At 41.3% G+C, this 15304-nt stretch overlaps 2 protein-coding genes and 1 long non-coding RNA gene across 3 annotated transcripts; 1 reads left to right on the top strand and 2 right to left on the bottom strand.

The window, feature by feature from the left end:
* Positions 1-3435: 3435 nt before the first annotated feature.
* On the bottom strand, positions 3436-6094 carry LOC147199466 (tumor-associated calcium signal transducer 2-like). Its single transcript, XM_086121818.1, has 9 exons — positions 5888-6094; positions 5155-5256; positions 4801-5062; positions 4647-4712; positions 4473-4539; positions 4273-4371; positions 3992-4189; positions 3841-3885; positions 3436-3762 (listed from the first exon to the last, which is right to left on the bottom strand). The coding sequence occupies exons 1-9, from the start codon at positions 5946-5948 to the stop codon at positions 3739-3741; spliced, it is 924 nt and encodes a 307-aa protein (XP_085977944.1). The 5' UTR covers positions 5949-6094; the 3' UTR covers positions 3436-3738.
* Positions 6095-6203: 109 nt separating this feature from the next.
* LOC147199465 (uncharacterized) lies at positions 6204-9537 on the top strand. Its single transcript, XR_015102018.1, has 2 exons — positions 6204-8404; positions 8483-9537. It is a non-coding gene; the product is annotated as an uncharacterized LOC147199465 (long non-coding RNA).
* Positions 9538-11978: 2441 nt separating this feature from the next.
* LOC147199464 (epithelial cell adhesion molecule-like) lies at positions 11979-15282 on the bottom strand. The gene is made up of 9 exons (XM_086122673.1): positions 14969-15282; positions 13635-13736; positions 13282-13534; positions 13128-13193; positions 12954-13020; positions 12781-12879; positions 12500-12697; positions 12372-12416; positions 11979-12285 (listed from the first exon to the last, which is right to left on the bottom strand). Exons 1-9 carry the CDS (start codon positions 15027-15029, stop codon positions 12262-12264), a joined length of 915 nt encoding a protein of 304 aa, XP_085978799.1. The 5' UTR covers positions 15030-15282; the 3' UTR covers positions 11979-12261.
* Positions 15283-15304: the final 22 nt, after the last annotated feature.

Genomic DNA, 15304 nt, shown 5'->3' with positions numbered 1-15304 from the left:
TCGGTCTTGATGACATTCATTTTTAACGTGAAATGTAACATTCAGCATTTATGCGATATCTGCCGTCTTAAGGTCACTGTATGAGTCTTTGTCCACACGAAAAGGGCACGTGTAAAGAGTGTTGCTAATGAGGCAAAACTGTGCACTACTTAACATCTTTACGCTACTAGTACTTTTGGTGAGGCACTAGATGTGAACTACTTGACTTATGTAATGGCACCACTAGTAATACCAGTAGCTCACAGTTCTCAACGATATTCTTGCCTCACCGGACACATGGAGTTGCCCAACTAGTCTGCGAAAGTTGCCCTCATAGTTAAGGCAAAGAACGCAGGGTTACATGCACCTTAAACTGGTTGTGAGCCTATTTGAATGATTGCTCAAACCCATGTCATAGTCCAGAGAAACCTCCCACTCTCCAATGGCCGAATCTTAGATTGCACTTCCCCACAAAATAACCCCTGCGACCTCATTGGAGTGGCTTGAGTGACGTGCTGATACCGTCAACCGCCACCTGACAGCAAGTGACACTCCCTCATTCCAGCCCTCTTTCACACAAGGCAGGGGGGGAGGGTATATGATACCCGACCTGTCTGAACGAGTCTGAGACATGCTTTTGTTCCAGGTTGCCGTGGTGATCAAAAAGGGAGGGCAAAGGGGGAAGTCGAAAATTGGGTGCGGCAAAAGAAGTTAAACAGTTATAAGTAAATACAAATAATGATACTACCTCCCTTTGTGCTTATTGTGTGACTATTGTATGCGGAAATACGTGGGAATTAGGAAGCACAATCACTATTACTGTACCACCATATCCCTCCAAAACAGATTCCGCTAGAATAATTACGGAGGTACATTGTGGCGAAGGCCACCCCTTCTCTCTCTCTGGTCACCCCGACACCGAGGGAAAATTTTTATCTCCAATTTTTCTGCCATTATCACATGGATGCTGTATTCTAATCCCCTTGATAGTCAAATTAGCAATATTGACTGCATGATTAAGAAATGAACATACAATTGATCCACATGCAAGCTAGAAAAGAATCTATCCCAGATGAATAACATTTATAATTAATGTAAATTGAAATCATTACTTTCAAACCAAAAGAAGCAAACAAATTTAAAAAAAACCTTAGAAAACAATGAGAAATCATTGTTTACCATCATCCACAGTCATGGGTTCATGAAATAAAATGCACACAATTAGAAATGTTGCAGACACATTCAGACATAACACAAGCAGAAACAAGCCTGAATAAAAAAATAAATCTTTAATTGTGAATAATTTGAAGAAAGGCGTGATCGATTGTCGGATGGAAATGGTTTTTGGCCGTTTATAACAAGTGGTGTTTTTGATTGACTGTTAGCTAGCAAGTGCATTGGCTAAAAGTAGACTAAGAAAAGGAAAGAAAAAAAGGAAAGCAATGGCAAAGAAAAGGGCATTATCAAATAAATTACGGTAGGCTCAGTAAAACTTTGCTATTTACCGGTACTTGGACTTGTTACTGCTTCATTATGAGTGAGATGGGCATTGTTTTGGATAGTGGGAATTTTATTTCATGACACCCTCTTGATGGTATGCAAAAGAATGACGCATACATGAGCGGCCCACTATTTATAAGTGCTTGTGTCACTTTGGCCACCCCACGAAAGTTTCTGCCCACACCCATGGATTTGAGTGCTGTCGAGCTGCTTTGCCTATGAAAAGGGAGTTTACCCCATTTAACTTCTTGCAGTAGGAACAAATTGAAGTACAAAAGCATTGAAAGAATCATTTAAGTAAAGTCTGGTTATTTTTTCAATTACTGTATTTTTTTTTCTTGCTCTTGTATTGGAATGTATTGAATTCTGTTGTGGAAACTAATATTGGGGCTATTGAGTAGGTATTCACCTGCTTAACTTTATTTTTTTTTAAACTTCTGTCATTATAATCCATCCATTTTCTCTCTCCCTCGTTTCAATGTGGGTCAGGGGTGAGCTGGAGTCTACCCATTGAACTTGAAGTGAGAGGAGGATAGATACACCGCATCTGGTCAGCAAATCGCAGGGCAAAAAGAGAAATAACCATTGCCACTTGTAATGACTTAAATCTGTGCTGCCTAGTATTGTTATTATTATCATCTTTTCAAATTTCTCTCTGCAACTGTACATCATTTGACAGAACTTACACAGAGATAGTTTTGTTCGCAAACACTCTGAACGAGCTGCAACAGGCAATCAAAATAAGTGACAGATTCACAGCCCTCTCAGTTTCTTTAGTAATTGCCTCTTTCCTTTGCCACTTCCGCCATTTTGCCTTTGCAGTGTGAAGTCGTTTTAAACAAGAGCTTTTTCTTGTTGACTCACTTGTTGCATGAATACAGTGTGTTTCTAAATGCAAAGCAAAACCTGATTGTCAGGTTGAGCGCAATTCTGAACAACCTCAGAGACAAACACATGCACAGAACACACCCCCGACACCAAGGGACACTCAGCAGGCCCTGACTGAAAACAGTATTGTCAATACATAAAGTGCCCTCATATTGCGCACTCTCAGCAAATAACCCCAAATGCATGCTGGCTGCATCACATTCATGTAGGTTTTGGGCGGAATGATGTCAACTCTTGTCTGTGCAAGTTCAGTTTCTATCCCTCAGGACAGGACAGTGAAAGAAACATAAGGTCACCTTGAGTCAACATCCACCACCTTTTTCGGTCACGAACCAGAACGTAGTAGTGTACTACATGAATGAATTCCTCCTTTTTTAGGGTGGTTCACCAGTGGCCATAATTTCTAACATATGAAGAAAACGTGAACAAAGTGAATTCTAGAGAAATTCGTTTAGCCATTATTTGTGCAAGGACTAGACATGCACACAGCTTGTGATCATTTCTGGAAAGTACAAAAGAAGTTTAATTGTTCTCATTTAGCAAATAATTGGCGGCCCGGTGGACTAGTGGTTAGCGCGTCAACCTCACAGTAAAGAGGTGCAGGGTTTGATTCCGGCTCCGGCCTTCCTGTGTGAAGTTTGCAAATCCATGGGCGAAACTGGAGTAAGAAAACCCATGTATGCCTGCGTGGGTTTTCTCTGGGTACTCCAGTTTCCTCACACATTCCAAAAACATGCATGGCAGGCTGATTGAATACTCTAAATTGTCCCTAGGTGCGAGTGTGAGCATGGATGGTTGTTCGTCTGTGTGCCCTGCGATTAGCTGGCAACTGGTTCAGGGTGTCCCCCGCCTACTGCCCGAAGAGAGTTGGGATAAGCTCCAGCACCCCCTGCGACCCATGTGAGGATAACTAGGATCGGAAAATGGATGGATGACAAATAATTTTGCCATCAACTCATGTTCACATTGTAACAAATGGCGATAACTTGCTTATTGCCCTGTTCTGTCTCATTGCAGTATGTGACCCTAACACACCTTTTAAAAAAACACTAATAAAGCTTCAACCGCAGCCTTTAAAACATTTTATTAAAAATAATCCAACAAGAACACACACACACACTTGTAAGAAACTGTACAATCTAACATGGAATTCAAATCATTTAACGTCTAAAATTTAAATACCATATTTAAGCATGGCATAGAGGTGGGATAAACTTTACCCAAGTTATAAATACAAGGCAGTATGAATTGTGCCAATAACCAAGCATTTTGATTGTTCCTTTACAAAAATTTGTCTTGTAGAACGGTGTATGGCACACTGCAAGTATGTGCATCCAACGATGACTCTGGCCTCCTGCCACAATGAAGTGTTTACATGGGCTCCATCTCTCTTTGCTGCACAAAAATAAAACAGTAACATTATAATATTGAACGGTTTGAAGGAAAGTCTTTGAAGCCTTGTGTTCAACTCACCTGAGCTTTGTTGTACTTCTGACTCTGGTGCCTTCTCAAGAAGAACTACGCAAAGACAGAAAACAAAACATTTGTCAATAACTAATGTTTAAGATGAAGTTTGGAGATTCGGAGTCATGAGTCAACTTCGTTGGTTCGTGAGTCAACTCACCAGTAGTACCAGGCCGGCCACCACAGCCAGCACGACCACCACGATGACAGCAATGATTCCACCCGTAAGATGCTTCATGGTGAATGTTGGGGCCTCCTCATCCACATAATACACCAAAATGTTCTCCATCTCCATTCTCTGGGTGTCCACAAGGGGCTCAAATTTCTCTTGGTTCTTGAACAGTGGCAGCACTTTGACCTGTGAGAAGAGGAGACAATCAGTATGTCAATTACACTCCCCTCAAAGAATTTGGAAAATGGTGGCAAATTGCATAGCAGTACATCTTTCTCCATGTAGTAGGCCATTTTGGTCAGATCGCTCTTGCGCTCTCCCTTGGGCTTCATCACATCCACCACAATCATGCGGGCGTCAGGGTCATACTAGAGACAGAAGGGGAAAAAAAGAAGTTTTCGGAAATGATTGCAACTTCAAGTGCGTAAATTTATGTGAAACTAAAATACACGCCCATGACTCCACTTACCTCAATCTCTTTGACCATGTCCTTGTTAAAGTTGGCATAACGCTTGTGGATAGCATCAGCAATAGCTCTGTTAGGGAAAGAACACTATTATTTCAAAATGTTTTCATATACAGCGCCCAAGATCTTTCCCACCAGTCTGAGCTTTCCAAAAGTCACAATACCGCATGTACTTACACCTTCAATTTATTAGCATCCACAGAACCTGTCACCGGTTTGTGCGTCAGCTGAAGACGGACCCAGCTAGAAGACAAAACATTTTAGCAATGTGCAAAGAAACTACAGGCTGCCTTTGTGCTTCCCAACACAAAATGAGAATAAAAACACTTACTAGGTCTCAACCAGCTTCTCACACTTGAGGTTCTTGTCTCCCTTGTCTGTACGTCGAACACCGGCGCTGTTGACGCACCAACACTCCTCTGTGTTGTTGCACTGCTTGGCCTTGAATTTGCCATCGTTCTCACACTCTGGGTCGTAGATGCCGTCATTGTCCACAAAAGCGGTCTCGACAGGCTTTCCTCCAATGGTACGAGTGTCCAACCCTTTTTTGGCTCGGTACATCTCAGCTTTCATCAAGAAGCACTTGGGGATCACTGGAGATGCATTGTAAGGGAAATCATGTGTCAAGTAGGTCACTCTCCAGCGGAGGAAAATTACTTAAGTAAAAGTTGGATTATTTACTTACATGAAGAGCAGTCAAGCGTCTGTTTCATTTGATCACCAATCATGACATAACACTCACATTGATTTCCATCACAGGTGGCCCATTTCATTGTGTTACATGAACCTGGGGAGCAGCAGAATTAACAATGATGGAAACATAAAAATGATTAAGGGTAGATGTATCCCAACCAAGTGGTGACAAAAAAAAACTAAAGGGTTTCGAGAATTCTAAACATTGAGAGCAAATGTATTTTTTAAAATAAATTTCCATCATAATTTGATAGATATAAAAATGGCCAAGGTCATGATTGCTACATGGTATAATACTGTTTTTTAGATACCGCTAGCGCAATAAAAGCAAATGCTAATCAAGTCTTGGGCGTTGGTTTCATAAACAGACAAGTCCCTGGGGAGCGGGACCAACTAATTCCCCACCCCCACTTGGCAACGAAACTGAATGCGCTTGATATCCGCATTCGGTTTTAAAAAAATGACCTCTGTCGGCACATAAAAACACGTAATGTATTTTCAAACGACCAACTTTTGATTGACTCACCTACGTCACGGCAATTCAAATACAGGTGGGTTAGGTGTTTGAAACACGATATAAATCACCCTAAACTAGCTCTAACCTCGAATATTACCATTTTAAGGTGTTAGGGCTACTTAAAATTATTATTTAGGTTAAAAGGTTGTCAAATCGAACGACGTTGTTAAACGCTAAAGGCAACGCAAATGTTGAATCCAGGACTTACAGCCTTGGGCCGAGGCTCCAACCGCGAAGGCGGCGAGCACAAGAGCAATCCACATCTTCATGGTCGAATTAATAGCTGAAATAAGTTTGTTGAAAGTCCTCCTTAGCTTGCTTTCGATCCGTCCGTCGTCCACAGAGGTCAAAAATTGAGTTGAGACACAAAGCTTCCTGTTCTTCCTACAGGTGTGTCCTCGTCAAACCTGTTTGGAAAGAAGGGAACGCGCAAGGTAGGGTAAAGGCTCACTCAAAGCAACAGGCGTGTCTCAAAACTGAATCGAGATGACTCAATCAGTTTTGACTGGCTACAAAGGGGTAAGCACTGAGCAGGAAGGCATGAAGAGAATTTATAACGCCGTGAGTCCCGATACGTCACATTCATTTGCGTCGGTTGTGAAGGGGTGGGGAGATACGCGCGCACCTTTTGTGGTGTGATAAGGTTCTCAGGCCATTGCTTTCCCCCTGTATTTTATGTATGCGACTATTGTCTTGTCCGTCGACGTCGCAAGACCCCATTTTAATTGTGCACGCGCCCCAGCATTAACGAGCTGTGCCCCAGCCCCAATATCCGACGCGGACTAACTATCAGACTGGGGCAGTTTGGCCGCAGTGGGAAGTAATTAAAAATTATGCTGCGCAGTTGTTAATATATCGCGGCCGGCAACAGTGTTTCCCTACATTTATCCATTCATGCGCGACCTGTTCGCGACGGACGGCGACTTCCTCTGTCCTCCTCTGCCTTCTCCCCCTCTCATTGATTGCGCTGCGCTGACAGCTGGACAATGACCTCCGACAGACGGCTTCTTATATCCTCCTGACTACCAGTAGTTCAAATTTGTCCTCTATAGAGGACATTTGTGAACCTAAATATCTCCCACCCAGTGCCTCCAATCGCATAAACTCCTTTTGTTACTCGAAAGAGGACATTCAGTGCTTTCCAATGATACCAAATTTGTAGGGGTTAGAAAAAGTAAGAAAATGGCTTCCCTCAGTGCAAGCACTTTTTATGGGAAGAGGAAAAGTAATACTTTTTATCAAAAACATTTTGTCTTGAAATGCTGTTGGCATTTTAATTATAAGACTCTTATGAACACGTTAAAGTGTGGTTTGAGTTGTTTTAAGTGTATTTGAGCCTGTTTAAAAATGTAGTGGGATTTCAAAATTTTATTTTGGAGTAGTCCAATTACTTCACATAGATTGGGGAATGTCAAAATAAATGTGATTGGACAACATTTTTTTTTTCCTGGTAGTCAGGAGGATGTCGGTCGACATCAACGGCACAGAACAGTTATGTTCCATTATCGGCCATGCAACAACACGTTAGTTCTGTTCCGACAATGACCATCTCTCTCTCCTATTAGCAGATACAGGGAATACAATAGCTGTCAAATGTATGGAAGCGTGGAGCTGCTATTGTGATGTAAAAATATTTTGACTGGGAAATGCGTTCAAACGCACTCTCATTTACGTTCAAACGTACTCGCAAACAGGAAGTCTAAATGCTTTAAACGTCGCATTTTTGCATCATGCCATGTGGTATTTCATTTCACATGTGCATACGCTGTGCCCTTACAGAAAAAAAGCAATCATACCTTTTTTTAAAATTATTATACCAATACAAAATGTGCGAAAATTAAGTGAGTAAACATTGTTTAGTCGGAATTTTATGGTTTTATTATGTCTGCAGTGCATGATTTACTTTAATTTTATTTTTTACAAAAATGTTTTACAAAAATTACAAAAGATACCACATTTTACAAAAATGTGCATGTGGAAGTCAATCCCGTGTGGCATTACGGGTAACAATGCATATCGGGGGGAAATGCATTGCAGACCTCATTATAAAACCATAAAAATAAATGTTGGATAAACAGTTTTGACCAACTTAACTTTGGAACGCATTGATATGTTTGATATTGTTTCCCATAATGCCACAGGATTGCACATGCTGAATTCCCGATCCAGTGGCATAAAAACAACGCAAAGCTGAACATAAAGCATCCATTGTAGACATAATAAAACCATAAAATTACGAACAAACTATGTTTGCTAACTTAATTTTTGTTTGTATTGGTATGTGACATGGGAATTGTAGCATTTAGCCTACAAGTACATTGGAACATATTTGCAAGTATTGTACGTTCCAACGTATTTGCGAGTACGTTCAAACTTGCTTGTGAGTAGGTTTAGACGCATTTGCCAGTCAAAATATTTTTACTGCACATTGGCTTTTGCATACGGAAGCGTGGAGCTGTCAATGTTAAGAACTTGCACGGCGTATTCTTTGTACATCTGCTGTAACATTGCGTTTTCATGTTGCTGCTGTTGCTGTTGAGCAACCTCCAACTGGGTCCCAAAGCGGCTCCTAAAACCGCAGCAATCCGGGTACCTGCAGACCCAGTTGTCGGCTGTAGACTGGGAACTGTTCGTAGCCCGAAGGCACGCCCAACACCGCTGGGAGGTCGTTCCCGAGTTGTGCTGTTGCTGCTATCTGGAAAGCATATTTCCACAGCTTCTCTTGGTAGCTTACGCTCTCTCTCAAGAAAAAAAACCCTGCCCATGTCATACAATGTTCTCCACTCTCTCTCTCTCTCTGCAGTGCCATATTGGTGACGCGAATACGGTTGCAGATGTCCTGTCGCATGAATCCAACATGTGTTTCTACAAGCAAGGCCAAACGTGACTGTCAGGTTGAGCGTAGTTTGGAACAGCCTCACAGAGACAACAAACACAGGAGCACACCTCCTTACGTTAAACTGTTGTCACTCACTTAGTCTCCTCCTCAAAACAGTATTGCCAATACTTAAAGCCCACTCATATTGTACAATCAGCTACAACGAAAGTTACAACTCATAAGGCGTGCTGCTGGATGAGTAACATTCATATAGGTTTTGGACAGAATGATGTGAACTAATACTGAAGTGACAATTTAAGTTTCTGTCACACAAGACAGAATAGCTAATCATCAGACCGTGAAAAAAAGCCTCAAGTCATCTTCAGTCAACATCCGTCACCTTTTCCAGTCACAAACTGAAATATTGTATTTGTAAAAAATAGTCACATATATGTTCATCTGTTTTATGATTTTTTTGTTTTCTTCTGTTAACATCCTGTTCTTGCTATGCTTTACTTTTATCGTGTATTTTTTCTGCTATACGCTTTTATTTCGGTGCTTTTCCGGTAGTTTAGGAAGTGCCGATCCACACGCGGTCTCCTGACTTTGGGACGATTCACAAAAAAGGGAAAAAGAAGTCGGCGATTTAACGTGGTTTTGATTGAAAGGTAATTGGACATTGTTGCCGTTCAACGTAAAGGATTTATACATTGATGAAAGCACCTGGCTGGAATGGGGACAATGTTTGTTCGTTGATTTATTAAATTTTTTATGATGTGGTATTAACCATTGAAAGGTGTTTCGTATGTTACTTTAATTGCAGTTAAAGCCTCTCGTCGGTTTTTGTGTAGAGTTGATAGCTTTCTGTTTATAGCTAACGTTTTCATATGTCCATTTAAAGTTATGTTAAATAACCATTTGCCTGATTATAAGAATGTTCATTTATATTTGTTATTGTTTCTTTCATGCTGTAGCACTTAGGGTATGTCCACAATGGAAACAACACAACTGTAAGGAATAAAAACCTTTGTGAAACATCAGTGAGTGCGCTGTACCATTGTCTGGGTGGGTTCGCTACAATTTTGTACTAGCAATACAAGACTGTACACATTTTTGGGGGAAGGGGAATGAGGGGAATCACTGACCACCTACTGTATTTTTTTTCCTTACTACGTGACTGTATTTGCACGACTACTACTACCACACAGCAGATGGCAGTTGTGTGCTCATTTTCAGGTTGTGCGTAAATTATCGGATTTCTGTGGTGGGTGGAAGCGAAATGTTTTCGTCTTCCTGAGGGGCTAACTCATTAAATATATGATAAAGCACTGGTTTAAAATCTGTCATCGTCAGTTATTCGGTCTGTCATCGTTAATTTCACCACACTTCCACCATTGCTTAATTACAGTTCGTCACCACTATTTTAGGAGCCTGAGCCAGTTCGTCGTCACCAGTCCGTCATCAATATTTTAACCACGCTTTCATCATTGCTAAATGACAGTTCTTCATCACTAATTTAAAACCAACAGACCTTCTTCTTCGTCGTCTTCTTCCTGGCGGCGCCACATCCAGCGTTTTAAATTAACAACTACATTTCATCATTTTGATAAAAACTGACCTGACAGTTTACCCGGTGGTGCGTGAGACAACTGTCAATCAGATATGGAAGGTGCCTTCGATAAGTTTGACACACGTACGTCGTGCAGGTGTACCTGCCGCCGATCACAAGTGCGGCTTAAACTTTGTTAAACTAAACAAACAGTTGCGTCAGTGCAAAGCTTACTAGAAGATTATATTGTGCAAAATAGGTGGCAGGACATGTCTAAACGAAGTGCGGTGTCTGATGAGTTTTGTGCTCCCTCCCACTCCTCGGCAAAGCCTCCAGCGTGTGTCAGGATCAGGCGAGTTACACAATAAAATATGTATGATGCCAACATTGGCGCAACTAACAACTAAAGATTGGGTCAACTCAAATGCAAATAATCAGCTAACATTAGCCGATGTACAGTATTTCATATACCAAGTGAGAGTGTGTGTCCAGAACATGCACTTTGTAAATACACACTGCAACTGCTGCTACTCTGAACTAACTGGGTTACCAGATTGCTCTGCTTTTGTCTGTCTACACATCAGGTGAGCCGATCAGAGTTCATTGTTGTGTATACTCATTTTATATCATGTGTGCATTTATTTTTAACATTTGCAAAGAAAAACAAAATCCACAAATTTCTGTTATATCATTTTTTGAACGCGAATATGTGGATTATATGCAAGATGTATAAATGCAGCATTTGGGGTCGGCGAGTCATGCAACACTACCACACCACAGACAACAGGTCAAGTAGGTGTATGCAAAATCCCCCAAAAAGTCTCAGCAGTTTGACTAACACTGCCCTTTCACATTCTCACACAGGTCAGCACACTTAAGCAAGACTACTTCCCCCGAGTACACTGACAATCACCATAATAGAAAAGCCTGCACACTCAAGGTGCATGCACATACATGCAAGCACACATTCAAGATGGGAAGAAACCACCATGAATGGCTCCTCCACTCATATTAAGAGGAAAAAGTACCCAGTTGTCCATGAAACTTTGGAACTATCAGTGTATGCACGAAAGATGACCAAATGAACATTAAAAGTTCAAAAAATAAGTTGCTCTTAAATTTAGATTTGACAACAGAATTGCACACTCAAATGTCCCATAAACTGAGAGCCCAGATATCTGGACTGAACCAAATATGCCTTGTCCCTGAAGCAGACATAGACATCCAGTTGTCTGTGTTTTGTTGTCTCTGAGGCTGCTGTCAAACAGAGCCAATTTCATTCATTCATGCTTTCATAAGGCTTGTGAGCAGCTGGCTGGCTTTAACCGTCAGATAGCAAAACACCAGCGATGGAAGGTGTTTGTTCATTACCTCTAGTTGAGGTGATGCGCTTGGACAACTCAGCGTGGGACTCTAGCACCTTCATGTCCATCGTCTCCAGCTTGATTCCCTTTTTTTTTGTGCATCGGATGCAGAAAGCCTTGGACCCACTGCGCTCCACCGGTTTGAGCCAAAGTTGAATGGGATTATTTACTCAACCCCGACTTGATGAATTTACATTTCCCAATATCACTCATGAAATGGTGGCTATGCGTGGGAAACAATAAACCCATTAAAAAAAGCACATTTGTGGTCCAGCTCATGATCTTCAGTGAACTCAAGTTGTATTTTTGAACTGGGACGACAATGCATTCTCAATGTTTCCCTTTTAATCAAAATGACACTTGAAATGAAAATGTGGGACCCAGATATTAAAATTCAAGACTTTTTAAGGTATTATTTCCAAATTCGTACATTCCATGCTTTTAAGACTTTTTATGATCTTTTTTTAAGGTATTATTTCCAAATTCGTACATTCCATGCTTTTAAGACTTTTTATGATCTTCTGGGAACGCTGTAAAAATAGAAGGCAGTTTGAATGGTGCCAATAACTCAACTCAAGTGTATTTATAAAGCACTTTAAAACCGCTGTACATCGAGCAAAAATAATTCATACAACAACACACAATAAAAAAATAAATTAATAATCAAGACAGTAAGAAAGCACAAAAACAGTAAAACAAAAAAATCTAGCCTCATGCTGAGTCAAAAGTGAAAGAATAAAAATGAGTTACAAGACAAGTTTTAAAATTTGTCTGCCTCGGAGAACGGGGTATGGCACACTGCAAGTATGTGCATCCGATGAGGACTCTGGCCTGGTGCAGCGATGAAGAATTTACATGCGACCCATCTCCCTTTGCTACACAAACATAAAAAAAAAAGGTCAACATAAAATATGCAGAGGCTTAAAGAAGTCAAGTCTCTGGAACCTTGTGTTCTACTCACATGAGCTTTGTTGTACTTCTGACTCTGTCGCCTTCTGAGGAAAAACTACACACAGACAGAAAACAAAACATTCGTCAATAACTAATGTTTAAGATGAAGTCTGGAGATTCGGAGTCATGTCAACTCACCAGTAGTAGCAGGCCGGCCACCACAGCCAGCACGACCACCACGATGACAGCAATGATTCCACCCGTAAGATGCTTCATGGTGAATGTTGGGGCCTCCTCATCCACATAATACACCAAGATGTTCTCCATCTCCATTCTCTGGGTGCCTATAAGGGGCTCAAATTTCTCCTGGTTCTTGAACAGCGGCAGCGCTTTCACCTGTGAGAAGAGGAGACAATCAGTATGTCATTTACACCCCCCTCAAAGAATTTGGAAAATGGTGGCAAATTGCATAGCAGTACATCTTTCTCCATGTAGTAGGCCATGGTGGCCAGATCACTCTTGCGCTCTCCCTTGGGCTTCATCACATCCACCACAATCATGCGGGCGTCAGGGTCATACTACAGAAAAAAAATATATGTATATTTGTACATCAGGTGTGTAAATGTATGTTAAACCAAAATACTCCACTTACCTCGATCTCTTTGATCATGTCCTTGTTAAAGTTGGCATAACGCTTGTTGATAGCATCGGCAATAGCCCTGTTAGGGAAAGAACACTCTTATTTCAAAATGTTTTCATATACAGCACCCAAGATCTTTCACACCAGTCTGAGCTTTCCAAAAGTCACAATACCGCATGTACTTACATCTTCAATATATTAGCATCCACAGGACCTGTCACCGGTTTGTGCGTCAGCTGAAGGCGGACCCAGCTAGAAGACAAAACATTTTAGCAATGTGCAAAGAAACTACAGGCTGCCTTTGTGCTTCCCAACACAAAATGAGAATAAAAACACTTACTAGGTCTCAACCAGCTTCTCACACTTGAGGTTCTTGTCTCCCTTGTCTGTACGTCGAACACCGGCGCTGTTGACGCACCAACACTCCTCTGTGTTGTTGCACTGCTTGGCCTTGAATTTGCCATCGTTCTCACACTCTGGGTCGTAGATGCCGTCATTGTCCACAAAGGCGGTCTCGACAGGCTTTCCTCCAATGGTACGTTCTTTTTGGGCTCTGAACATCTCAACTTTCATCAAGAAGCACTTGGGGATCACTGGGTATGCATTGTAAGGGAAAATCATGTGTCAAGTACTCCACTCTCCACACTGGAGGGAAATCATATTACTTCAGTAAAAGTTAGATTATTTACTTACATGAAGAGCAGTCAAGCTTGTGTGTCATTTGATTACCAGCATTGACATAACACTCACAAGGGTTTCCATCACAGGTGGCCCACTTCATTGTGTTACATGAACCTGGGGAGCAAAACGCCAGAATTAAAGGTTAGAAAGATTTCTAAAGAGAGCTCAACTCAAACTTGTATTTTGAAATGAAACACTTGATTTGGTGTACAGTAATCCCTCACTATAACACAGTTGATCTTTCGCGGCTTTGCTTTTTCACAGATAGTTTTTTTAAACGGTGCATTGTCTTCTGCAACCTGATTGGCTAAGGGACTGTCAACCAATGTCAACAGTCCCGGCACCTCATCGCTGTACAACTTGACAAATTTTCTCCATGACAAAACCCACAATGCTGAGGAAGAATTTTACACCGGCAAAGGCACCTCGGGACGTGCCCCAAAGAAAGAGGAAGATTGTAACGATCGCAGAAAAAGTTAAACTTCTATACATGCTGAAGGAAGGTAAAAGCTATGCGGCTCTCGGGCGCCATTACGGAAAGAATGAATCTTCCGTTCGTTCCATAAAGAAGAAAGAAAACAACAAAGACGACAGCAGCAATAAGTTTGAACAAGGATCCAAAAAGGGTTGTAACTGTCCATAACAAGACCATTGTAAGAATGGAGTCTGCTTTAGCTTTGTGGATCAATGACGACAGTAAAAATGTGTGCTGTATACAAACATCGGCACAAAAGCTACAAAACTATATGAAATCTTTGCTGACAGCGATGACATTCATGACAGTGAAAAGGAGGAGGAGGGTCCCGCCTACATGTGTTTTATGCCAGTGAGGGCTGGTTTGATAAATTTCAGAAATACAGTACTGCATGGAAAGGCCGCCTTTGCAGATACCGCAGGCGTACGTGAACAATAAATGTAAATCGAGGAAGGGGGATATATGCCTGACCAAGTTTTAATATGGTTGTTTTATTTATATACAGTATATGGATTCAATTCAAAGAGAAAAATGCACAGTCAATAAACATTCATTTTGGTAGGAACACACTAATAATTCACTGTCAGCATCAGTGTGACTTATCGGTCACGATGCGAAAATGTTTTCATTCAGACACTGCTGTGACTAAAAACTAAAAAGTTGTCTTCAAATGTGAGCAGGTTTGAGGTGATCGTTTTCCAAGGGTCTTTTCCAAGTTTTCTGATGTACAGGGAGCATCACATCAGTCGTGATGATTGAAATACTATCAGGTGGGTGTATAAAACACCTTAAAGTATAACTTTAATGCCAAATATTAGTGTTGTTAAACGCTATAAACACCGAAAAACGAAAAAGACTTAAAATGACTTACAGCTTTGGGCCGAAGCTCCAACCGCGAGGGCGGCAAGCACAAGAGCGATCCACATCTTCATAGTATGAAACGAGTTTGTTGCAAGTCCTCCTTCGATCTGTTCCTCGTACACGCAGGTGAGTTGTAAAGTTTCCTGTTCTTCCGACAGATGTGTGCTCCTCAAAGTTCAAACCTGTTTGGACAGACGGGCGAGCGGAAAGTAGTGTAAAGGTTCACTCAAAACAAAAGGTGCGTCTCTCAAGTTAAAACCGAATCGAGTTGACTTAATTCGTTTTGGACGTCTACAAACTCATGAGCAGGCAGGAAGAGAATTTATAATGCTGGGAGTATCAATAC

The sequence above is a fragment of the Hippocampus guttulatus genome, chromosome 10 (genome assembly GCF_054856545.1).
Source record: "Hippocampus guttulatus isolate MCC_2025c chromosome 10, RoL_Hgut_1.0, whole genome shotgun sequence".
NCBI classification, from domain to species: Eukaryota; Metazoa; Chordata; class Actinopteri; order Syngnathiformes; family Syngnathidae; genus Hippocampus; species Hippocampus guttulatus.
Note: the sequence above shows the minus strand (reverse complement) of the source record. Positions and strands in the feature narration are given on the sequence as shown.